This window comes from Stylophora pistillata, chromosome 4 (genome assembly GCF_964205215.1).
Source record: "Stylophora pistillata chromosome 4, jaStyPist1.2, whole genome shotgun sequence".
Classification (NCBI taxonomy): Eukaryota; Metazoa; Cnidaria; class Anthozoa; order Scleractinia; family Pocilloporidae; genus Stylophora; species Stylophora pistillata.
The window spans coordinates 22781400-22807146 of NC_142522.1; the positions used below are offsets into that span (position 1 = coordinate 22781400).

General features: G+C 39.3%; 1 protein-coding gene across 5 annotated transcripts; it reads right to left on the minus strand.

The window, feature by feature from the left end:
- Positions 1-1990: 1990 nt before the first annotated feature.
- LOC111323644 (low-density lipoprotein receptor-related protein 4) lies at positions 1991-25709 on the minus strand. Of its 5 annotated transcripts, XM_088758840.1 has the most exons (22): positions 24373-25694; positions 22389-22788; positions 21698-22110; positions 21112-21237; positions 19452-19851; positions 18609-19018; positions 17907-18029; positions 16048-16441; positions 14958-15367; positions 13879-13998; positions 11479-11887; positions 10786-11186; positions 10319-10450; positions 9309-9714; positions 8417-8817; positions 7768-7887; positions 7197-7409; positions 6298-6338; positions 5502-5584; positions 5184-5419; positions 4188-4332; positions 1991-3724 (listed from the first exon to the last, which is right to left on the minus strand). In XM_088758840.1, the coding sequence occupies exons 1-22, from the start codon at positions 24443-24445 to the stop codon at positions 3403-3405; spliced, it is 5778 nt and encodes a 1925-aa protein (XP_088614966.1). In that variant the 5' UTR covers positions 24446-25694; the 3' UTR covers positions 1991-3402. The 5 variants fall into 5 exon arrangements, with proteins under 5 accessions (XP_088614966.1, XP_088614969.1, XP_088614967.1 ...); XM_088758843.1 differs by lacking the exons at positions 1991-3724; positions 4188-4332; positions 5184-5419; positions 5502-5584 and adding an exon at positions 6757-6828 and having other exon boundaries at positions 24373-25709; XM_088758841.1 differs by lacking the exons at positions 1991-3724; positions 4188-4332; positions 5184-5419; positions 5502-5584 and adding an exon at positions 6757-6852 and having other exon boundaries at positions 24373-25709.
- Positions 25710-25747: the final 38 nt, after the last annotated feature.

Genomic DNA, 25747 nt, shown 5'->3' on the forward strand with positions numbered 1-25747 from the left:
GTCAGTGACAGCCAATCAGTCCCTCAGTCGGTCAGTCAGTGACAGCCAATCAGTCCCTCATTCGGCCAGTCAGTGACAGCCAATCAGTCCCTCAGTCGGTCAGTCAGTGACAGCCAATCAGTCCCTCAGTCTGTCAGTCAGTGACAGCCAATCAGTCCTTCAGTCGGTCAGTCAGTGACAGCCAATCAGTCCCTCAGTCGGTCAGTCAGTGACAGCCAATCAGTCTCTCAGTCTGTCAGTCAGTGACAGCCAATCAGTCCTTCAGTCGGTCAGTCAGTGACAGCCAATCAGTCCCTCAGTCTGTCAGTCAGTTGGTAAGTTACGCATTCAGTCAGTAAGTTAGTCAGTGAGTTGATCACTCCATCCATTTGTCTGCCAGTCAGTCATTACGGACCAATCTAAGCTAGTTTGACAAGAAAAAGAAGAAAAATTTGGTAAGAAACATTTTGGTTTATTGGTGATAATCAACTTACATAGAAGTATATACTCTAATATTGAAGGACCTCTAAAATTACTAACATGGATCAGATATGAAAAAAAACCCTATGTAACACTTATGGACCTCCACTCGTGATTATCCATTTCTTTAATCATCTCTAAGCTCAGAAAGATTGCATGTACTTCTGTTGGGGAAAATGCCACCTTGATCGAAATAATTTACAAGTAACAAGTCAAATCTGTACGGCAAAAGTAAACGTAAACACTGAAATAAAGTTGGCTTTTGTACATCTCTGAACGTTGAGGGAATAGCGACGGAAAAGCGCAATGGATACGGATGCAGTATTGAAGAAAAGGATGTTAAATATGTGTTTAAATCATACCTGTTTAGATGTAAACAAACCCAGATAAGATGTCGCAAGTAACCTGTAAGGGCAATCCTCAAAATTCAAGCTCAACATTTCCGAATATATCAAACAAAATAAAATTAATCTAGCTAGGACTGCTGGGATATCAAATCGTCACCTCCAGAAAGGGGGCTGGAGAGGGGTAAAGTGGTGATTGATCATTTGCTGTTTAGATTATTTTTACCAAAGCAATGACAAAACAAAACGTAAATGTATACAGCATAATAGATCTCTTGACTTTCGACAAGTACTCAAGCCTGACGGCTGTTTTTATCAAAGACCCTCGCAAGGAGTGATCGAAAGACTATTATATATTACTTCAAATGAATGAAGGCTGAACGTTTCTAAAGAAACTGTGGTGCTGCGTCGGTGGGGGGAACAAGATAATTGGTTATATCAACTAAGTTGAAATTGTAAATTTGCCACCGTAACGAATAAAAAAGCTGACGTTTCGAGCGTTAGCCTTTCGTCAGAGCGAACGGAGTAATTGTGGGTTTATTCGTTACTGTGGCCAATTTACAATTTCAACTTAGTTGATATAGCCAATTATATATTACTTCCATGCGCTCAAGGCGAGAAAACTGAATTGAGTCGACTAGCGCATCGTCCCAATTTGTTTTCGGTGACCATAATCCTTTAACCTTTTTTGGAAGGACTGCACTTTTAAGAAAAGGACTGCGCTTCCATTAGTTTCTTACAGGGAAGGCGGAAAAGAACTACGATGCCGAAAAAAGGAGATATAAAGGCACACACTTGGCGCACGCACCCAAAGGAAAACACCCAGAAGCACGCAGAAGGAAACACAAGATGGCAGAAAAGAGCTGGTGAAGGGAAAGCAAAAAGAAACGGATGAACAACGGAAAAGAAAGTGCAAGATGAAAAATTCAACAGATGATGGAATGCTGTATCGGTATAGCGCATTGGGGAGCGAAAAAGAGACAGCATAAGGCATAAGATTTGGGCATCGATAAATAAAAGAACAGTCAGTGGAAAGAAAACTGGTAGTCAAAAGATAAAAATAGTAAACAATGTCGGAAGCACGGGCACAAGAAATATCTAACGAACTAACTACAGGAAAAATATTAGGCAAGGCAAAAACACTAACAGGGCTGATAGTAAAATGGAAAGTAAACACTGAAACGTGATTAACCCTTGATCTTTATTCTTTTCTCTCTAAGTGTGATTATATGTATAAAATGATAAAAAAATATCTAATTGTTTACGACATTCAACTATCTCAAGAAACTTCATTCCGCTCAATCAGAGGGTTTCACACCATGAATGAATATCTGTAAAAAATGATAACTGGTCTGAGTGGAGACAAATTTGGTATCCAATCATACGAGTAATAACAAAATCAGACGACCGAGCAGTGAGAGTCCGATTTATTTATCATGAGTATAATTACAATAAAAAACAATAAAAATTATATTTCCCGAGAAAAATAATATAGCCAAGTTGTGAAGGAAAGGAGAAATTTGATTTAAACTACAACATTGAATGTAATTTGATAATTAAACTGTCCAATAACAGACTGTCCGATAACAACTGTGGAAAATGATTTGAGTTTTTAAACCAGTCACAATAAAGGAAATTGTAAATTTTATGATAAGAATGAAAAAAAAAATCGTTTGATTAAAAAGAGAAAAACGTATTCGACTCAAAAGCCAAAAGTCGAATAAATATATTATAACAACAAAACAGAAAGGTGCATATAACAATTTCAAATTGCAACACTGTGGTTAGGAATATCATGAATTGCAGGAAGAGTACTACGATTAATTCCTAATTCTTTCTACTTTGCTACCTGATAACCCACAACTATTGCATATAAAAAAGAGAGCAAGGGAGATCTTCCTCAAACATTCAAGAGGTAATGACATTCAAAGTATCTCCAACAGAAGCCGTTATGTGGACAGCAGTAATTGTGCTGAAGCTAGTGCTAAACAAAGACTACGCACAATTTTTCTGAGTAGACACTCAAAATAGTTCTACCGCCGCCAAGAACTGGATCAGTTTTAAAGCGCAGCTTCAACGTACTGTTTTAAAAAAAATTAGTTATTGCGATAATCTATACAAATCAGATTTTTGTTGTGGCCCTGTACTTCTCCTACCTAAAGAAAGATCAAAAGGCAAACTAAAGAGATATAAAAGGAAAACTCACACTAACAATTTTACCTTGGCAATGTCGCTGGAAAAATATGCACTTTCGTCGGTTTTTGGGAGGGAAACTGATGACAATGAAGATTTGCGCCAAGTTCGCGGCGACAAAAGGAACTGAAAGTATCTTCCTTAATTCAAAGATCGAGCCCGAAAGTTCGCTTTTTTCTCTGAAGCCGATAAGAGTGTTGTGGAAATATCAACTCCAGCAGGTTTTCTGTAGCTAGAGCCGTTGATTAGATTTATCTTCAGAAGTAAACAACGAAGTGCAATTGCCAGGGAAACCCAATTCACTTTCGCTAAAGCATGTTACTATCACTCCCCTTTGTACTTTTCTACAACTTCTATAACTAACTTCATCAGTCACCAAGGATTTTTTCACCTATGGCTCTGTCTTCTACTGCTCAACAGTGGCATAACGATTTTCAGAATCTTCTATGATTGCAGGATCTTCAGCGAATGGCAAACCATAGGTTGGATTACTCAGGAACGTTTTTTCGGGTGCCTCCTGTGTTGCGCTGTTGTTTTCCAAGGATCCAACCCCATTGACTGGCTCTTGTCTGGATACCACCGATCCACTTCTGTGGATTGATTCATGCATCGGGTTTTCCGCATAATATCCTAGGTTTTCAAATGCAACCATAGAATTGGTTCTGGGGCGTACAAAGTCACTGTCCAAATAGATTTCGTCTGTCCTTTTCCCTGCATTATTTCTTTTCCTGCAAAGCAAATCAGACATTTTGCTAAGAGAAAGGAAGACAACCACAACAACAGCCCCTTCCTCATAAATACCCTACTGTCTTGTTTATTCGCTCCGTTTTCAGGTATATAAATATAAAAAAGAAGTGAAATTTTTCATGTGGCAGCAGTTTATTGGGAAGTCTACGAGCTCAAAAGGGCTACGTCACGATGCTTTGCGTCATTTTGACCGTAGCCGGAGGGTAAGTGATTTGAAATTGAATAAAACTATAAAATATTGACTAGTTTTCTGGGATAAACTGAGACCCAACAAGCACATGAACAAATAGACTGCAAAGAGAAAGGAATGAAAATGACAAGGATAAAGAAGATTAACAGGATTGAAAATGTCAAAACCAAAAAAATTGTGGGCGTCCTTCATAATGACTAGTCGATTTATTGATTGATTGATTGATTAATTAAAAAAAATAAATTAAGCCTCACCGCCTCATTTGATAAACGAAGAATGCCACAATTAGCACCAACACAACAACAGTGCTTCCCAAACCAGCGACAATTGGCACGTTGGACGATTCTTTATCTCGAGTAGACCTTTCACTATTTGTTGGGTTCTCTACTTGTCGTTTGCCTTTAAAAAAGTCACAATGTGTTAGATATTTAAAACTAGCCGTGGTACATTGCAAGTCCTGAGTTTTTGTACAGGCCATGGTATGTAAGCTCATATAACACAAGCACCAAAAACATAGTAATAGGAAAAAAGTATTCCCCGTAATGTTTGACGTAGACTTCGAGATATTACTCAGGTGTCTAGCCCAATGCAAACGATTTTCGTGGAATCGTCGCTTAACTTAGTTTACAGTGTGCAAGAGAAGGAGTCTCACTACTTTAAGTCTATGGTATCGTTTTTGTGAAGGAAGAGTGCGCGAAATGAAAATGTATTCTTCGGTAATCATCAAAACGTTCCGGTGAATATCGACAATATTTGACCCTTTTATTGGAAATTAGAGTCACAGAAATCTTTTCACCACTTAATTGAAAACATAAAATAAAGGTAAAACAACAACAAAAACAGCAGCAACAACAACAAAAACAACAACAAATCGAAACAAAAGAAAAAAAAGAATAAAAGTTACTTAAATCAGCGAAAAGTTTCTAAGGTAGCCATTATTTAATGTTATAAAATAGCATATTGAAGGGATGGCTTATGAGAATATTTCAGCTCAATTTCTAACCAAAACGTTTCCTTTTTCTCTTCATCATTAACCCAGCTTCAAGCTTTGATATCTCTAAATTTCTGAAACTCTGCAGCAACTGATGTAGAGGCCAGAGTATGGACTATTAAACCATTGGTTACCCACAGACTGCCTTGTCGAAACCTGTCTTCCTTTAACCTAAAAGAGCGCTTGTTTTCACGATAATTAAAGAAACTGACTGATTGGCTTTCTCTAGTGTGGTGCGTAAAGGTAAAAATTTCATTACCGATCCTGATGATTGTGCCTCCAAAGGCTTCCCCAAGACTTTCTTCATTTTTTTGGAGTATTTGTTCGAGTGTAGCACGAGGTAAGGGTTGAGGAACCTGGCCTTCCACAGATGGAAATAAAACGGCTACTTCTACTTTCAAAGTATTTTCTCCGCCAATGGAAAGTCCGAGTATTTTAGCGTCGGTAGCCAGGAATTTCTTTTCCTTTTCTGAATGACTATCTTGTTTCGACTTACTGCAAGTGTATCGAAAAGCAATTTTTAGAAAAAGCCTTCAGTGTAAAGAGTCTAAGTTTATAAATCAAATCCTACCATTACCTTCCACATTCCTCATCCCCGCAAAAAAAATTCGAGCAAGCCTTTGCCACTGCTGCTTTGAAGTTATACGCTATCCATTGTTTCTAAACAGAATTGAAGAAAGTGAAAATAGGAAAGTGCTACCTCGTGAGAAGTTCGTTCAATTTAAAGACAACCTCAAGTTTATTCAGCTTCTGGCTCCATACCGCACTTAGACTGTTTTTTTGTGGAACGTGGAAGAGATAAAAGCGAATCCACTAAACAAACGTACTTGGTGACAGAACAAAGGATCCGACATTGGGAACTCACTTCAAAGTCCACTTGAAAAAGGCTAAATACTTCTCATATCTAGGTGTTTAATCAAATGCCGGGAAGCATTAGCCATTGTTCTTTCTAAAGCATACACGATTATTGGATATGACCATCATATAGGGAGTCAGTCATCGTTGAGGTTGATGATCGGGATAAGATAGGAAAATAAATAAAATTTGTTTACCTCTTCCCTCAACAATAAATTGATTAATGATATAATAACACATATCGATTTGTACAGCGCATTTCCATGGAATGCTCTAATGCGTTTTACAACACTTTGCGGGGACTTTTCCAGACTGCCGGCGGCAGTTTACAATAAATAAAGAAGAAATTTTACAGATGCCCCCTCCCCCCATTCCCTGTAACCAGGCCAGACCACTTCACAGTAATCTCGTGGTGGGGGTTCTTTAACGTCCCCTACCGAAATTAACCGCTCTTACATTTCCTTTGGGGGAAAAGAGGGGCGAAAGGTGTCAGCACGAATAAAACGCAGCATCTTTACCTCGTTTTGAAGATTTACCTCTACTTCTACGGCGCTTGAACCTAAAATAGGAGGGATATTGTTAGAGAACCTCTTACAATTACGAGGATGCTACTGAGAGGTACTTAACATTTCACGAGATGCTGAGAAGTCCTTCTAGCCAGAACTATTCTTATTTCTGAGCAGAATCTCTTCTTTCATTATGAGCTCTGTAGCTAACTTTGCATTGAAATAAAAGCTGTTTTGTGATTAGCATCCCACGTCCATACTCGTGTTTTTCTAACCCTAGTGATTTTCAATGACTACTGGCGTAAAGGGGAACATCATTGATATCCTTTCCGTTAATATCGCTCGAGAATAGGAATTCTTGCAATCTAGTTTGTAATTCACTCCGTTTAAAAGTTGTCATCTTTGGCCCGTTCCTGACTAAGTTGTCGCCCAAACTTCTAGTGCATATGGTAGATTTAAAGAGGACGTAACTGCGACAACAGCAAAGTACGTCTCAGGTCCAGTACATCAACATCTCTACTATCTTCTCCGTATACTGATTCTCTGTGGTATAAGGGAACAGATGACCTAATTTGACCAAATAGGCTAGATAAATAGGAGCTGCTTTAGAAGCAAACTGGATGAACACTTTTCTATTACCAGGACTATTACTTTTCTATTACCAAGGGCTGTATTGCCCTTTGCAGATTAAACATTTAGATTTAGATTTAGATAGATTTAGAAGACCAAATATTTCGGTCTGGTTTGAGAAAATAGAATGTCTGTGGTGCCTCTGCGATCATCAGATACAGTCCACCTAACATAACCACTTCCCATCTAATGCAAGACCCTCCTAAAAATATTTGGACGCCCACTTTCTTGAGGAAGGATAAAGAAAGAGTATAAGCACAATTTAATCGATTCAAGCTTACCAACATAAACAAGGCAGAGGTCCCAAACGTAATACTTCGGACACTCGCAAAAATAACCAGGGATTACACAAGATCCTCCGTTTTTACACTTGTTCGAACGACAATCATAAGGACCAGGGGGAGTCGATTGGTGTCTGGTGGATGACTGCTGAGTGGTGGTCGGTAAAGTTGTGGCTTGAGGCGCACTTGAAGAAGGTGGAGAATAGAGGTGGACTGATGTCGGAGAAGAAGGATTCTGATTAGACATTAATAAACAATAGCCTCCTTTTGGAGGGAAAATTCTTATTGACGATATTTGCTATGAGAAGCAAATGCCTTTCTGCACACAAAGCTAATGGCTCAGAGGAACAGATAATGCTCAAAGACATATGTATGAGTACACTGTTGACACTAGCAACCGGACGGTATGTTTTGAGCTTACTAGTCGAGTAAAGTAAGCCGTGGTTCATCTCTCGTTGCTTTGTTTTATGTGGACCTGACTAGGAAAACGTCTGACAAGGGTATGTCTGACTCTAAAATTCTCAATATTCTGGGTCGAATCCTAACGGCCATCCTCAAATAGCACACTTACCAGAAGTAGAGCAATTTTCACTGGGTTGCAGATAGTCTGGACAGGAGCACCTATAACCATCCGGTCTTAAAAGGCACAAGTGAGAACACCCACCATAGGACTTAGAACAAGGGTGATCTGCTGCAAAATAAATTGGTTCGAAATACTCAAGCGCTCTTTACTATGTCAAATGCGAGGTTAACCAGTTTACTTTTAAGATAAGTTTTTGAATCGACCTCTACCTAATTCGTACGAAAAACTACGAGTTTTCCTCCAGCCAATTGCATACCTAAACATGATATGGTTTCAATAAAGAAAACTGGTAAGTATCTTTGTGTCATAATCGGAAAACAAGTTAATGGTGTGGATTCCTTGCTTAAAACTATCGCGATAACTTGTGCGAAAAACTGAGAAATATTAGCTTTTGTTGGGCTTTTCATCAGAGCCGACAACTGCACAAAATTATGCATTAGTTATACTACCACATTTTGCATGCCTTCAGTCGAGTTAATTAGTATTAGGCAACCTATCGATAATTTTTGCACTGGTCTAAATTGCTATCGCCCAATGTAGACGGTTCTGTGGACATTATATTAGGATGTTCTAAGAGGGGATGACTCGGGAGAAGACCGAAAAAACAATAAAGCTAAAGTGCTAGGCGTCAGTTTACCTGGGAGAAGTTTGCTTCTGTCATACGCGTGTATATCCATGGGTTGACCAAGGCCACTGACAACAACTGTCCTATTTGAAAGTGTCTTCTGTTCCGCTCGATAAACAACGCGTGAGCTCCAATCCGTCCAATACAAGTGACTTTCGAGCAGCGTCAAACCGAATGGATAAGGCAGTTTATATCCATCTTTGATCACAGTTGTTACAGTATCACGTTTAAAATCATAGTATTCAAAAATTTGAAGGTATGAGTCTACCCAGTAGAGCCGATTATTTGCTTCATCTAAAGTGAGACCGCTTGGCCAGTATAATGCTCTTTTGACCAATATTCGCCGACTACTTCCGTCCATGTTAGCCGTTTCAATCTTAGGCACGGTACCCCTATCACACCAGTATATAAACCTTAAAAACAGAGAGAATCAGGCAAGTAGTATACTTAAGATAAATGATCCTTGTAGGTGAAAACGTTCGCATATGGCCTGCGAAGGAAATCTGACGGCATCTCTAGCTTGCTCAGTTAAGTGAGACATAAATGGGATTTTACTTCCTTGAAAAACATTGGCATTGATATATGGCTTCGCAGACTCTTGTTAGTTGATACCTGCCCAATAGGAGCTAAAAGCATACCAACTGTTTATGTTTAAAGACCACTTGTCAAATCTGAGATTATTAATGCTGAAAATAAATTGCTGTCCATAGTAAAGAGTAGAAAGTTTGTTTCATTTTCTTTTACTTCCACAAAGGGACAGACTTTCGTCTATGGAAAAAGTCAAATGATCTAAAAGCATGCATGGGACTATAGAACTTACTTAATTAGCTTCTTTTTAAACACGAGTTTATTTAAGTTGTTCTGCAGCAATAGAGGGTTCAGCTGTCTAAGAAAAAGCACTCACCCTTTGGAAAAATCAAGAACTATATCCCTTGGTTGGTCTAGATCCTTGTCTATCAATACCTTCCTCATGGCTCCGTCCATTCTGCTGACTTCGATCCTTTTGGTGACAGTGTCACTCCAATAGATGTTTCCTCCCACTGGGTCGACAGCAAGTCCAGCAGGGTTAGACACGTTTACAGAAACGACAACTTCTGGTGATGTTCCATTAATGAATGCCCTCCTGATACTGTTTAGGCTAACGTCTGTCCAGTAGACTCTATTGTCTGCAATGTCCATTCCAAGTGCATGTGGTCTATACATGAAGGCTCCTATCGGCAGAACTTTGACCAAAAGATTGGAATCATCCAAATCGAGAATGAATATTTGTGCATGCCAAGAATCAGCAAACAGCAGAAATTTCTGGAAAACTGAACGAATAAAGTTCATAGCTCAGAGAGCTCAATAAAGGCAAAATAACATTTTGATTCACTGCAGAAACTGATACCGCATTGCAAAATGAGGTGTGCGAGTTTATTCTTATGGCTGCAAGTCTATCAACGGTACAAAAGTTGAGTTTGAACCAAAACGATAGGAGTATTTTAGCTGAGATCCAGCGTTACAGAAAAAGTTGATTAATATCTTTTTCACGTCGTGCGAGACACGGTGGCCTACTTGTTAGTGCACTGGACCCCAGGTCGAGAGGTCTGGGCGTGAGACCTGGCCGGATCAATTTGTTGTGTTCTTTGGTAAGACACTTTACACTCACAGTGCCTCTCTCTGCCCAGGAGTAGGAATGGGTACCAGTAAACTATCAGAAAAGCCTGGTGAAATGCTGGTGGGTAACCTTGCGATGGACTAACATTCTATCCAAAGGGAAGTAGTAATACTCCATATCGGTTCATGCTCAGGAAACCGGGATAAGCTCCGACTTGCCTATTGCTTTTTCTTGCTTTTCTCTTCATAAAGCTGTTTATTTATAGCTTAAGAGTCTAAGTAGTTACAAATGCGACTGGCACGTCGTATACATCTTACTGTATGTTTGTGGGATGCATGTTTTCTCATCTTTCGACAATTTGAGATTATCAGGGCATGCACATTTGTATCCATTTGGTCTCAGAAGGCAGAGATGGGAACATCCACCAAAGGACAAGGAACAGGGATGGTCTGAAATGGAAGTAACAGAAGAAATAATCATTGATTTAAAATCTATTAAGAATAATTGTGAAAATTAGACAAAATTAGAAAAAAGCCAACAGAAAATATTTCCGTGCATCACTTTGGACTGACGAAAATTCAAATGGTAGTCTCCCGGCGCGAATGATCTAAAGCAGAAAAAGAAAGGTATAACCAGAGGATGTATCATTACAGGCTTGGTAGAGACTATAATTGCTGGAAATTGTTTCATACAACTAGTACAAGAATTGAAACGAGCAGAGGTGTAAGAGAGCGAGAGAAATTGAGAAAATTGCGAAGACTGATAATGATAGCCAATCGAATACCTGGTAAAGACTGATTCCTGTCATACGCATGTATATCCCTTGGACTCCACAAACTGTTAACGAGGGCCGTTGCGTTTGACGGAGAGTCTTTTGGCGCCTGGTAAACAACACCCAGACTTGAATCGGTCCAGTAAATGTAATCTCCGAATAATGTCAAACCAAATGGGTTCAATAAGATATTTCTGTCTTGAAGCACTGTTGTAATCGTATGACGCTCTAAGTCGTAGTATTCCAACACGTGGAACCATGCGTCTACCCAGTACAGTCTCTTATTTGCACTATCCAAAGTTAGCCCGTTTGGCGAGTAAAGCCCTCTTTTAACAAGTGTACTTCTGTTATTTCCATCCATACCAGCGACCTCAATTTTGTGGCTTGTACCCCAGTCGGACCAATACATCAAACTGTATTTAATTACGAAAGGAAGTCAATCAAATACAAGACTAGTACTAATTCGAGGAGTTGACAACCAGCATGAGTATGAAAAACATGAATACAACTCAAATCGTGAGTGAGTCGTAGTTCGCCAATAAGGTGCTTGTAAATAAGTGTTGTTTTGTTCCTGGTTCAGGCAAAACCGAACTTTGATTCACATGCTGTTCCTAAGCAGTGTTAGAGATATTTATTTTATTAATTGTTAAATTTACTTTCCACTGCCTCACCCCCTCTTTATTACCAACCTAATAAGGATCTTACCCTCCGTCGAGATCCACGATTATATCTCTTGGACTATCTAGATCTCGGGAAATCAGAGTTTTTCGTATTGATCCATCCATTCTGCTAACTTCAATTTTGCCGAGGGCACGATCAGTCCAATAGATGTTTCTTCCCACTGGATCAACCGCCAGCCCATAGGGATAATTAACACCTTTAGAAATGACAGTCTCTGGAGACGACCCATTAATGAACACCCTAGATATTGTAGTCGGCCAAGATGATTCCGTCCAATATATTCTATCTTCTGTAATGTCGAAATCAAGTGCCACAGGATAATACATCTGATGTGTCATAGGTAATAATTTGGCGCTCGTGTTTGATTCGTCTAGAGACAATGTATATATTTGACTCCGACTAGCATCAGCGAAAAGTAGTATCTTCTCAGGAACTGAATAAAGAAATATGCATGATTAGGCCATAGAACAGTTTAGCAAACTATCTACTACAAGAGGGACCTACTATGAAAACTGTCGTAAACTGATTTAATTGGAACAACAAACTCTCTCGCTTACAAAGATTATTGAAGACTGAAGATCAGTAGTCTTGACTGCTAACAATTTTTCTCCTGTGGTAATGTGAAACTACTTCCGTTGTAGGACACATTAGGCGACACGCCCTGAAACATGCCAATCTTAATAACGCGTTCTCCCATTTCTTGACGACATTGTACAAATCACGACACACTACCTACTAAAAAAAGCGCTGAAAAATTCAAATTTTTATGCCAGAAAAAATTACTTATTAATTTCGTTAACGTAAATTATAATTGAGTAGCTAAAAGGTTGATGAGAATACTTACCAAAGATCAACAATGTGGTCTGCCTTTCCAAATAAATACTTACTTCTTTCCATTTGTATTCGTAGCACGAATTGTTCTAAACAAATAGTTTGGCGCGAATTGAATCGCACTGTTTGTTTAGCGTTGGTTTCAGTTCTTTGATAAAAAACATTTCAAAAACAAGACAGTCAAATTTGTTCTGACACTTCCTTAAGATTCGAAAACTCTGTGTGACGTCTTCTGGCTCCATGTCGTGCACTGGGGCTTCTTGTAGGGCAACACGATTCTGACTGCTGATCACCATGCTAAACCGTGCGTTTCAACTCTCATCTACGTGGAAGTTTTTTCATGAGGAATGTGAACGCCTTAAAGAGATCTTCTCCCGACTGCGCTATAGTGACGACCTTGTGCAGTCAACCATTCGCAGATTCGTTGAATCAAAAGTGTCTGAGGATTCACAAACCCGAATGGCTGATAAAAGAGAAACCCCAGTCAGAATCGTGTTGCGCTACAAGGACCAGAAATCTGCAAATGTAGTACGAAAACAGTTGGCTGACCTCAGTCGGAAGATCAACGTAGATATTAGCCCAGTTTATACAAGTAAAAAGATCGAGAATGAAATTAGGGTCAGGGAAGACAAACCGACTCTTGTGAGTCAACAATGCGTGGTGTATTCATTTCAGTGTGGCCTGTGCGGTGCAGGCTATGTCGGCTACACGTGTCGACACTTTCACCAACGAATTGAAGAACACAAAGGATCGGCAATCAGACACCACCTCAGAGAGCAGTACGACATGGAGCCAGAAGACGTCACACAGAGTTTTCGAATCTTAAGGAAGTGTCAGAACAAATTTGACTGTCTTGTTTTTGAAATGTTTTTTTTATCAAAGAACTGAAACCAACGCTAAACAAACAGTGCGATTCAATTCGCGCCAAACTATTTGTTTAGAACAATTCGTGCTACGATTATTTTATTCTTTTATTCCTTATTCTTTTATTCTCTTCCATTGTATATTATAACATAACCAAAGCAAAGCACGCAGTCTGATTGGTCAAGTCAGCGTCCACCATTTGCCCATGGGTGTACGCTGCTGACATGAGCAAGTGCGAAGACCACTTTTCCGCGCGCGTTTTTTTTTTTCTGGTCACGTAAGATTTGTTAAATAAAAGGGAACTCTTTTGCTACAATGTATCAATGTTATGTTATAAAACAAATGGTAAACACCACAGCGTACACTATTGAGTTATGGATGCACTTGGGAGGTTTGCTAAGCACTCAAGAAGCTAGTGTCGCTCTCGGCTATCGCCTCGCGCGACTCTTACGCTTCTTCCACGCTTAGCAACCTCCCGCGTGCATCCATAACTCAATAGTGTACGCTGTGTTGTTTACCATTTGTTAACTGTTTACACTTTTTCACATATTTTAGCGTTCGCCACATTTTATCGTCTTCAACTTACTTCAACATATTTATGCTGATTTGGAAAACTTACTCACTTGAAAATGACCTCACAGAGGTCGAAACGTCGTGTCTTCTTAGCGCTAGCTTTCATTTCAAATATATAAAAAGAAAATTTTTGTGGTTTGTGATGCATTTACTTACTGTCATGTTCACATGTTTTCCCATCTTCTCCAAGGGTAAAATGACCCGGGCATGCGCATTCACTTCCATTAGGAGACAACAAACAAATATGACTGCAATTGCCAAGGCAAGAAGAGTTTCCTTCGGTTGAAAGAAAGATATCGGTTAATTCGCTAAATTCAGACACTGATTTTAATGATAAAACAATGTAGATTTTATATCAACTTTACAGGACCATGGAGCCATTCTTTGACACCGTAAGACTAGTATACAAGGTTCTGAGCCAGCCATTCGGTCCTTGGTAACAGAACATTTCAGTAAAGTGCGTACGCTTAGGCTCTCAAGACACGATCTGCCCCACATGCTTGGGCAGTCACGTACAAAGTAAAAATCGCTAGCGTCTTAAGTAAATTACTGACAACGAATCCAGGCTTTTAAATGGCAACACTTATCCAGTACAGTAAATTTTGAAAACAGCAATCTAAGTTATGTGGTTCCAACATTGCAGTCAAAAATATGCTACAAGTGAGAAAATCAGAGAACTTGCATTCTTCTTAAAATGAAGTAAAATGGATTGTTCTCACGGCACTTAGAGATGGGCAGTGCCAGTGTACGTGGTTTAAGTTTCTGAACTCAATCACACAATCACTCTTGTGCACATGAAGAGAACATGGAAGAGAGATGATATGAGTAAAATGATGAAAGCTTGGTATATAAGAAAATAACGCGCGAGAAACGTTAGCGTACCATATAACCATTACTTTGTAGTCTTCTGAGAGCGCGCCTTGATTTATCGATTGGCTCATGCGCAATAGAACTATCCACAGGCAATTTTCCGACAGGCTGTTTTGCAATTTGTAAGAGCATCGTTCCCATTTCAGTTAAGAAAATGTTTGGGAATAGCTTGCACCCACCCCTGAAGAAATCTCTCACGAACTTAAAAAAGTTGCGCAGGGACAATTTGGAGGAATCCTTCAGACGGAACAAATATTATTATGACTCTTCTCATGCTTGTTTGCTGAGTGAACACACAAAAAGAGACATAAGCTACACCAAAGGGACCAAAGATGGAAAGCAATATAAAAGATTAATTTTTTTACCTGTTGTAAAGGGCTCACTAAGGTTGTATCCACGAATGCCCTGAAGCCATCCAGTGCTGCTGATGAACTTGGTAATACCATTACCAGTCTCTTTATCGGCTCGATAAACACCCCTTGAACTATACCAGCTCGAGGTCCAGTACAAGTTATCTCCGAGAATAGTTAAACCAAAGGAATAATATAGGTTGTAAGAATGGCTTAATAGCACCACTCTCTTATTTTGATTAAAATCCAGATATTCTAAATTTCGGTATCCACCATCGAGCCAATACAAGCGGTTTCTCTTTCTGTCAAGTGTGAGACCGTTTGGCCGAGACAGTCCTGAGTTAACGATAACGACACGTTTTCTGCCCGTCATTTCAGCCTTTTCGATTTTTGGGTTACTCCCCTGGTCTGTCCAGTACATCACTCTATAAGAAAAATTATTTTGCAAAAAAGATTTGTGAGCGACTTGCTAACAACTTTAACTAAATAGAAAGCAACCAAACACCATCCCTAAAATAACAATCAATTAAACGTAATTTCTCGGACATAACTAGCCTACAGATATAAGTAAATTTGAAGGGAGCCTGTTCCAATCGCCACTACACCCAAAGCAGCTTTTAAGAAATTTCTTTTAAAAAAGCTCGACTTTGAAGTGTGTTTGGAACAACGGCTAATTTAGATGACATACCGATGGCAAACGAGTATCGAAAATAAAATTCTGCATAGAAGTCTAAGGAATCTGTCCCAATTAACATGCTGCTACCAACTTTTTGCTTCAGGTAAAAGGGCGTACTTTCACATGGTTGTTCGTTTTAAGAAAAGCTTACCTTCGCTAAATTCCATTTGAAAATAAGAAATTTTGTAAGTTAGGCCATCACAAGGAAGTAGACTTTGATGCCGTAGTTTTCCATCGAAAATCTTAAGCTTCTTGCATTATAGGTCACGCCACTCAGTATATATACCTCATTCCACGGCTTAACATAAAATACGCGCGGCTATTTTGTGAGTTGCGTTGAATTTTTCTGAGCCGTTTTAACACCTGGAGCGGTCCATCCCCTTGCCTATTTCACTGTTTTACTATGCCACCCGCTAACTGTATACTAACCCCTTATAAACATCCAAAATTATGTCCCTGGGTTGATTTATGTTATGTGTCATAAGAGCCATCCGACGAGAACCGTCCAGTTTAGAGACTTCCAACATACTTTTTCCTGCATTGGTCCAGTAAAGATTTCTTCCGACACTGTCCACAGCTAGTCCGTACGTGTTATACAAGTTCGTGTCAGTAATGATCTCTTGAGAAGAACCGTTAAGAAATGCGCGGGAGATCTTCCCATACTGAGTCCAATACAATCTGTCTTCTACTTTATCATAGTCCAGCGCGATAGGACTATTGATGTTTGAAAACGGCAATCGATTACGTGATCCAGAATCGTGCGGAGAGACCCTCATTATATGGTCACTTGAGTAATCTACATAAAGCAGGATCTCTCTTTGAGCTGTAAAAAGACATTCACATGTATTACAATGGCTGTACACAACAATAAAGAGGGTTGTTTTAAGAACCACTGATGCAAAGCACCTTTTTTCTGGCAGGAATCGCCGCCTTTCCAAAAGAAAAAAAAGGCAGTTTAAGACTACATGTGGCCACTGATAAAGCACATTTTTAAAAGCATTAAAAAAGAAAAAGAGGTTGTATAATGACGCTAGAAGGTACTATTGCAGAAGATTTGTGTTCACACGCAAAACAGAAAAACCTGCCGAATCCCACATATTTATGAGTACCCTGTTCCATTGCCGACTGAAGCTCGAACAGTTTCCGAAGATATGGACTAATTACACTCACTCCGAAGATTAAGACTATGTGCACTCACTCTTACAGACAAATAGACAGTAACAGAGTGGCTACTCTCGTAGATCAGTAGCCACAATAATGAATAGTCTTGCGATACCTTCAAGATATTTTCCTTCTGTTCATTGAATCCAGTTGATTAATTAGCGGTATCCTTTTTGACAATTTTGGACGGTTTAAACAAAATTATTTGCCTCCAACTAAAGGAATCTGTCTCCTACCTTTTGTATATTGTTCATTTTGAACCAAAATGCTAAGTCAGCGAGGAAAGGCAGGAACAAGATCACAGCAACCGAAATGTATCGAGCAGTAATGATAGTGAATTTGAATATATGAAAATCATGTATGCGTACTGCGGTTTCATGAAATGTATGAAAGCGACCCTCGCAGTAATGAGCCCGAACCCAACTTATGTAGCAGTGAAAATAAGGCCTGAAAAAATTCAGACCCGTACAGTATTTGAACCCATGACCTCTGCGATACCGATGCAGTGCTTTACCAACTGAGCTAATATGCCAACTGGGAGCTGGTCATTATATTGGTTCGTATTAATACGAACTAACATAATGACCAGCTCCACTATAAGTAGGGTTCATTACTGCGAGGATCGCTTTCATACAGTACTAAAAACACTATCCGGTAACTTTCATAATAATAAACGGGTCTTTGCGGAAGAATTAGAAGTTTCAATGGAAAATTACAAAGTCTCCAGCGATCAGTATAGGACGTAGCTTGCTTCTCGGAGTCGTCCTATTTGACCCGACACACTCAGCAAATTTGATTCTCCTTCTTCCTTCCTGCCCCTCTTTTGGTTTATGTGTTTTTGTAGTACGAGCACCTATTGCCTTTTTTCTCTTGCCGCCACATTCGCTTCACAAATTTCAGATCTGTTTTTTTTAAGCGAACTTTCACAAAACTCACTGTCAGACCAGACCCAACAACCAAAGTGGAAAAATTGCGTGGCAGAGGTTCACCAGTTACATAAGCCTCTAAGAGATAACAACTGCTTGCTCCCATTTAAGTAAGATGAGAGATATTATAATATTTTCAATGCACGCCACTTTCTGTTTTATTTAACCTGAGGTTTATAATGTATGGTTATAATTTATTACCTCCACAACCTTTTCCGTCATCTTGAAGATTGAACCCCACAGAACACAGACATTTTTTCCCACGGGGTGAAAGTAGGCAGAGGTGATCGCATCCACCATTTTTGTCGGCGCACTCATCCGTTACTACCAAATAAAATTGTTAGGTTAGTACATCTTCATCACTTTCAAATATTACACAAATTGTGGCTTAGAAGTAAAATGGGAACAGAAAAAGAATGAGTGGAAAGGGCTAACGCCATAAAAAAATGAGAACTAAAGATAAATATTTAACGGTGAACGGCTGTTTCTAATTGGTTTAGAAGTAGGGGAGAAATAGAGCAATCAGCACAAATGCAAACTTTCTTCTTAATGTACACATCAAAATCAAAATGATGATATGTACACTGATATAAATCAATTTTTTACGGAATGGCCCATGTCACCTACAGAACGTGTGACCAAAAGGTAAAACTACTTTATGTCAAATGCATGTGACGATAAGTACATTGTGAACCGAGGGAAAACCGTCCATGTTAAAAAGCAACAAACAAGCAATAGGTTCTACCTAAACTCGTGCTCAAAAAGCACCCAAAGTTATGCCCCTACTACAGTAAGTCGCGCATGCGAACTACCATTTTGCGTACAACACGACGACCAGATCTTCTGGACTTGGTTGCGTACCGTGCATCTATTCTATAAATACGATACTCGAGTTTAAAATACCTGGAGTAATATTCATGTTCTTATCGTACGCATGAATTAACCCTGGCTGAGAGAAAGTAGATAGGACTTTTGAAGCGTTTCTTCCTGTGTCTCGGTCCGCTTGATATACTCCATTAAGACGCTGATCAGTCCAAAAGAAATGACTCTCGTATAGTGTCAGCCCCAGTGGAGATTTAAGAAATGGTTCCCCATATGAGTTGATTATGGTTCGTCTTGTGTTGGAGGGAATCTCGTACACTTCCAATTCTCCACGAAAATTATCGATCCAGTATAACCAATTCCTCTGAAAATCCAGGGTAAGACCGTTCGGATAAAACAGCCCTAAACGAACAATTACTCTTCTGTTTGTGCCATCCATATCAACTTGCTCAATCTTTTCGTTCCATCCCCAGTCTGTCCAATATATGTATCTTTTTGTGAATAAAAGCAAGCAATATAAACCAGAAGTAAAAAATAAAAATTCAAATGAACAAACAAACAAACAAACAAACAAAAACAGGAAAAAAATAAACGTCTGGCAGAGAGTCATTTACATTGACATTATCTCTTAATGACGTTAAGTAACTACTGGTATGGCTCGCAAGGTAACTAACCAGTAACAGCTGACTAAAGTCAGTACAGTCTGACAACAAACAAAATCACTCGCATCAAAAAATTGGCTAATCATTTTCCACATCACCCAGATTTAACATTACAATGACAAGCATCTCTTCTCTCGTATTTTGTCTGCCAAATTGACGAGTTTACTGATTTTTGAAAGATGTATGCAAGTTAAAGGCTTAAAGCATGCTAATTTTAACGGAATAATCTGTAAAACATATAGAGTGAGATACGTTTATATACCCTCTAGTGACGTCCAAGATGATATCTCTTGGATCTTGCAAATTATCACTAATGAGTACTCGTCTGTAGTGTCCATCTGTGGATGCTACACCAATAACTCCCACCGCACTGTCTGTCCAGTAAATATTCTGACCAAACGGATCTACAGCAAGTCCATACGGGCTCTTAATTCCACCTGTGACCACAGTCTCCTGAGATGATCCATTGAGATACGCCCTGGAAATTGTTCCCAGTGATACGTCTGTCCAGTAGACTTTTTCTTCCACAAAATCAAAATCCAGTGCTATAGGTTGTGACGCTGGTATTTTCAGAGAGATTCGGCGCGACGACGTTGCGTTGAAAGCCATTTGTCTGAGGTTTGATCCCTCAGCAAAGAGAAGAAATCTTTTAATGTCTGAAACTGAGAGAGAAAAATAATTTTAACGGGGTATGTCCTTTATCAATTTTTCAGGTAATGGGGAAGAAGTGGAATTCAAGTATCCCAGATATCATGCATGAATCTAGGTGTTTAGATTTATGGGGGTGTTGCGATATAAAAATAACCTTTTTGCCTGAGTTCTGCCCCTTTTTTTTATGCAAAACGTCAACCCTGTCAGGAATTAATTTTCATTGAGTGGCTTCCACATCGATATCACTACAAGCAGCAGCCGTCTTTTTACAAAATAGCACATGTCGGTAACATATATATCGATTGGCCTGAAGGTTGTTTCTATCGTCCCTTTTCAAAAGCGCTAATACTGACAGTCTTTTATTACAAAACTGATATATTTCAGAAGCATTTTCATTGGTATTTTCCAACTGGAAAGAGGTGGGGCAATAAAGGAGGAAGAAGAGGAAGAAGAAGAAGAAAATCGGGAAATGATCGCCAAAAATAGAGCTTAAGTTGAAAGTGGCCGGCAATCCCTTGGTTTAACTTTTAACTTTAACTTTAAACTTCATTTATTGAGGGTACATAATTATAGTAAAGAAACTGTACTTTCCCTTATAGCCCTCACCTACCCATCCCATCCCATCCCAGGACATCCACCACACAGTAATCTTGTGCGTGGGAAATTAATGTCTCCTACTCCTAACCTTACAGGAGACAGGACCTACGGTTTATTCGTCCCTATCCGAGAAGACTAGAATATCCATCCATTTCTTGATATTATAGAAAGGTAGCACAGTCTCCTCAGTTATTTTAAGACCCTGAGTGTTGGTCCGGCCGGGGCTTGAACCCTCGACCTCCCGCACAACAGTCCGGCGCTCAACCAATTGAGCTAACCGGGAGGCGGGTAATGCGATATCTCGAGACCTAGCACTCGCACAACAGAAAAAGAGGTTAAAATAATGTTGCAACCATATCTTTATTTCACTTGAACTTTGGTTCACAAAAATGGAAGAATAGAAAAGTTATAGGCTCGCTACCCACCTGCACAGATAGGCAACCATTTTATTTTGTCATGGAGTGCAAAGAGTTCGCAACTTGGAGCGCTGCGCGAGGATATCTTTTGAACGGCAATGATCGATCTGACCTTCCGTACTTAAAACGGTTCTCTTCCTTTTATTACTTAATACTGCTTTCCGTTTACTTTCGCGACGTTTCTTTAAAAATTTCTAGCAACCTCTAAACTTATAAGCACTCATTAAAATATCACTTAGGAAAAGAAAAAAGTCTTACCTGGAAGGCAGCCTTTTCCATCAGTCGACAAAGGAATGCCATCAGGACAGGCGCACAAAGATCCGTTGGGCCTCAAAAGGCACAAGTAACTACAGCCGCCGTTGTCTATCTTACAAAGCTGATTTTCTAAAAGAAAGAGACCCTTTGACGTGAATTTCAAATTTCACAAACTTTCAACTGCCATTGTAATTGCACTGAAGTGCAGTCCCTTTTAAAATAATTACGTCTCTTTGTTCAATATTAATTGCAGGAAGAGAACATGGCTCTTTTCATCTAAAAGAAACACGAAAGAAAAATGTAATTGTCTGCCTTTCTTGTGTACCAAAATTAACTGTATTTTTAGTTTTCAAATAGTCTCTTTAAAAGCATAACATTCACATATTTTCGTATTTTATATTACCATATCTTTATGCTTAACAAGGGAGGCAAAATCATATTCCAACCTTGCCTGTAAGAGTTCCCAACAGTACATCAGGCTAGATTTTTATCAACAACAAAAAAGGGCTCATGGTCTAAATAAAAGACGCATCCTTTAAATAGGACGATGTTCTTGGGAAACTGAAATGCGTAGCTTAACCTTTATTACCTGCTGAAGCTGCTTGTCTTGATTTATCAAGTAGACTGAGACCATAAAAATTGCCGGAAATCACAGCGCTGAAGTTTCCTAAGTAATCGCCTGTTGTCCAGTTAAGCATCTCGATAGCATCTTCTCTCCAGTCGCTCCAGTAAAACGTGTCGCCATAGAGAATCAAGTCACGAGGATGCATGGACACTTGAGATGCCACCATCCGTCGACTTCCTCCCTGCAAGTCAGCCGACTCAACTACACTACTAAAGGCATCAACCCAAACGATGCGATCGTCGGTATAGTCTACACAAATAGCATTAGGCCAGAACTGAGATGAATTGGTGAGATCGACCAGGACAGTTCGCTCAAAGCCAGCCAGGTTTGCTCGTTCAATCTTGGTAGTTAGCCCCACGTCTGTCCAAAACATCCATCTGAAGGAATTAGATAAAGGGGGGAAAGAAACTGGGTTTTTTCTTTTATCGTACCTTGTTTTTGCTCGTGCTTCGCCTTCACAGCAAATTAAGGAACGACTCATTCCACGTTACAGATTGGAAATTCAAGACTGGCTTTGTAAATATAAATGACCATCGTCGATGGCCGCTGTTAATTTGTAAAACTACTACTGTTTTCAATTAGGAGCGTTAATTCATTTCAGACTCAAAGTAAGTCGGCTTAAAATGAACGTGACCATTTAACACTTTTTACCCACCCTTTCTTCGGGTGCACCGCTATTCCAGCTGGATAGCTCGAGGACTCGGCTAAAAGCACCTTTCTTTTAGAGCCGTCTAACGAAGAAACTTCAATCCTGCGGTAAAACGTATCTGTCCAGTATAGTAAGCGACTTTCCCATTCCACAGCAAGGTCGCCGACATTTCCATGGTCCTCTGTAATAATGTCCTTGGTGACACCGCTGGACATGTTCATACGTTTGATGACCCGTTGATTGGAGTCGCTCCAATAAAGTGTTCTTTCGCTTACATGGACATCGAGATTGACTGGGAACGTAAGATTGGATACAAGTTTGACCACTCTGGAGGAAGCTAACTCAATGGCGTCAATTCTGTTCTCAGCAGTGTATATAAGACACGGCTCAGAACAATTTTCCACGCCTGCAAAAAAAAAAGTATTTAACCAAAATAACTTGTGAAAGATAGGACTAAAGAACATGTGTCTGTGAAAGTATTTCTTGCACATTTGGGACAAAGTTCTACGTGAACGTGACAGATATAACCTCATAGATAACTTAAAGGTTAAAAAACGATCTTGCTCTCAATAGAGTCACTTCGTTTTCGCTTTCATTTGGATCACTTTTATCAAGATCAGTTCGTTTTCGCTTTCGTGAGGATTAGTTCGTATAAGCTTTCGTAAGTATAGGGGCGATAAAACTCAGTCTTAAACAACTTGAACCCTTTCAAGTACTGTTAGAGTCTTGAAATCTTGGTGAACTGTCACAACAAAGTAAGTGAACATGTCATCTAGAAAGAAGGTAAACTGCAATATTTGATCGAATGGCAAGGCATTCCTCTGAAAAGAAGGAACTGTTTCTCTGTAGGATCCCTGGAAAGAGTGTCAAAGATAATTATTTCAAATTCACACTTACAACAAGGTTACCACAGCTGCAGTACAGGCTCTTGAGAACATTCTCAATACAGTAAGCTTTCTCTTCCAGTTACTCAAAAGCGACTGCAGTGATACTCTCACGACTGAATCATTACCAAGAATTCAAGATTTATCTTTCTTGCAAAGTTAAAAAAAACTCTCTATGAGCCATCTCCAACCGTAAAATTTTAGAGGGGATGCTTAACCAAATGGGATTATTTTCAAACTTTGCCGAAAGGATCTTGATATTTTGACTAAGTCACATAAGAAAAGGTCGCATGACAGGCACATTAAGCCTAAAATAAGGATGTTGCTACAAGCCTGGGTTTTCCCTCTGGTAACGTTAACCATGATTTACGGTAAAATCCCAATAACTCAAACCTGCAAGGGCAATTGAGTCAGCTTTGAGTTATCGGGAGTTCGAGTTATCGAGAGTTGAAACTAAGGACCGAAAATAAGGGGGAAAACAGTGTTTACTGTTTTTTTCTCTTCACACAGCATACATTTGATTAAAATTCAACTAAAAAGGAAGTCGAGTGCAAATGGAACGCTAAATTAATGCAGAAATCACCACGTGACGTAAATGTTTGGACTGCATTACACTGTTCGTTTCAATTTGTCACGCATTGTCAGGCGCGGTTCGGCGTGGTTTGGCGTGGTTCGAGTTATCGAGGATACAACTGAATAGAGAATGATCTGAACGGAACCGAAGATCGCTGCGGGTTAGCGGGTCAGGTTCGAGTTATTGAGGGTTCGAGTAACCGAGAGTAAAATTGCAGTAAATTTATGGAGGAAATCCAGAGGAACTCGATTTTGGTTTGAGTTAGTATGGGTTTGAGTCAACGGAATTCGACTGTAGGTCAAAAACTGATCACAACGAATTCTTGTACGCCATTTCTAAGGAAACAAACTGAAAGGCGTAGAGGCTTAAATCCCTAAATAAATGATGTATTGAAAAATTAAAAAAGGCCTTGTGAGCCTTTATAAAGGGTTACAGAAAATATGTCGTTTCCGGATCAATGCTAGCATTTGACCAACTGCGCACCGAGTCCTACCCCTCCCCTAATGCCTTACCTCAGTCTATTCAAACTCACCTTGACTGATAGACAGCGTAGCGAAAATCATAACTGTAAGTAAACCACGATCAGCCATCATGCCAGAATACATTCCTTCAGGTCCAACTCACTGAAATCGCAGCTATTTGGTTTTAAAAAACGTTAATAACACATGTAGGTGACGGTTTTCAAATACCTAAGAAACGAAGCTTTACTCAAAATATAATGCGGTATCACTAATCACTGAAGTCAATTACAGGCTTTTACTTGAGGTACAAGAGCGCAGAGCATGTCATCACGATATTACCACTCCACAAGTCTTGAATTCAGCCAAAGTAAATCATTCGCTGTTCTCAGCAAATCATCCTGACCTTTCACTTGATCAATGACGCATATTTATTGTTGTGATACGGATCCGCTAAAAAAGACAATCCAACGGAAATTTGAAACATCTGAAACACAGATTAACATAATCGCTTCAACTGTCTTTAAGTGCACGAAAACTGTTAGTGCACGGTTAATTTTATGACACTTATATTACGACATATCGACAAGTGGCAATTCCTGATGAAAATCAAGTACAAAAAATTCAATCATAACATTTCAATTGTCATTGTTCACTTTCAGAGGAAAATGCCCAAGGTGAGAGGTAAATAAAGAAAACAAAACTGCCGCGGACATGGTTGAGTCAACAACAACACTTAAAAACATATTGAATTCTGAGAATTATAGAGGTCAAAGAAGAGAGCATATTTAGAGTCCTAATATTTAAAAAAATACACGGCACCTGAACTGCAATTCATTATTTGCAGCGAGAAGTACGAAATGTTGAACCCATTTAATCATAAATGAAAGTTACTGATCGATTATCAAAAGGTCTTAGTCAGTAGCAAGTTCATTCCAAGGTCATAGGTACGATGAAAAAAAAAACAAGTGTCTGTCCCGACACTTCATTCAAGGCATAACAATTATAGTGAGAGTGTTAATCTGATGGTGACATACCTCTAAATGACACAAGCAGAATCAGAGGGTAGAGGAAACTTTGCCAGTGGATCCAAATTCAGAAAAGCAAAAGTAAACCCATGGCTTAGATTTTGAAATAACTGAATAGTGCAAAACCGATGGAAATGTATACTGGAAATTAACACTTTAAAAGATATTAGGTCAACTTCAAAAACGCATGTTGCACGCCTGTGCACATTCCCAAGAGAGTAGTTTCACATTCTGCAGATCTTCAGAAGGAAAGTATTCGACCCGCGTGTTAATTGAAAAAGCTTGTGATTTTGATGGATCGAACTGAAAAAGATAACCAGAACAGTTTTCCCATATCCTTGCGCCCGGCTAAAATTCATCTCGTAGACCGCATTACTCCACTGCATAGTTGCAGAGAAACAAAAAATGTCTTACCTTTGGT

What these genes read in the sequence shown, in the direction of transcription:
- LOC111323644 (XM_088758840.1), bottom strand. Translation starts at nt 24,445, where the DNA reads ATGTATTCTGGCATGATGGCTGATCGTGGTTTACTTACAGTTATGATT. An exon ending in GAACATGAATATTACTCCAG is followed by an intron (nt 18,030 to 18,608) that starts GTATTTTAAACT and finishes TTTATTTGGTAG; the next exon opens with TAACGGATGAGTGCGCCGAC. An exon ending in CAGAAGCAAACTTCTCCCAG is followed by an intron (nt 7,888 to 8,416) that starts GTAAACTGACGC and finishes TTTATTTTGCAG; the next exon opens with CAGATCACCCTTGTTCTAAG.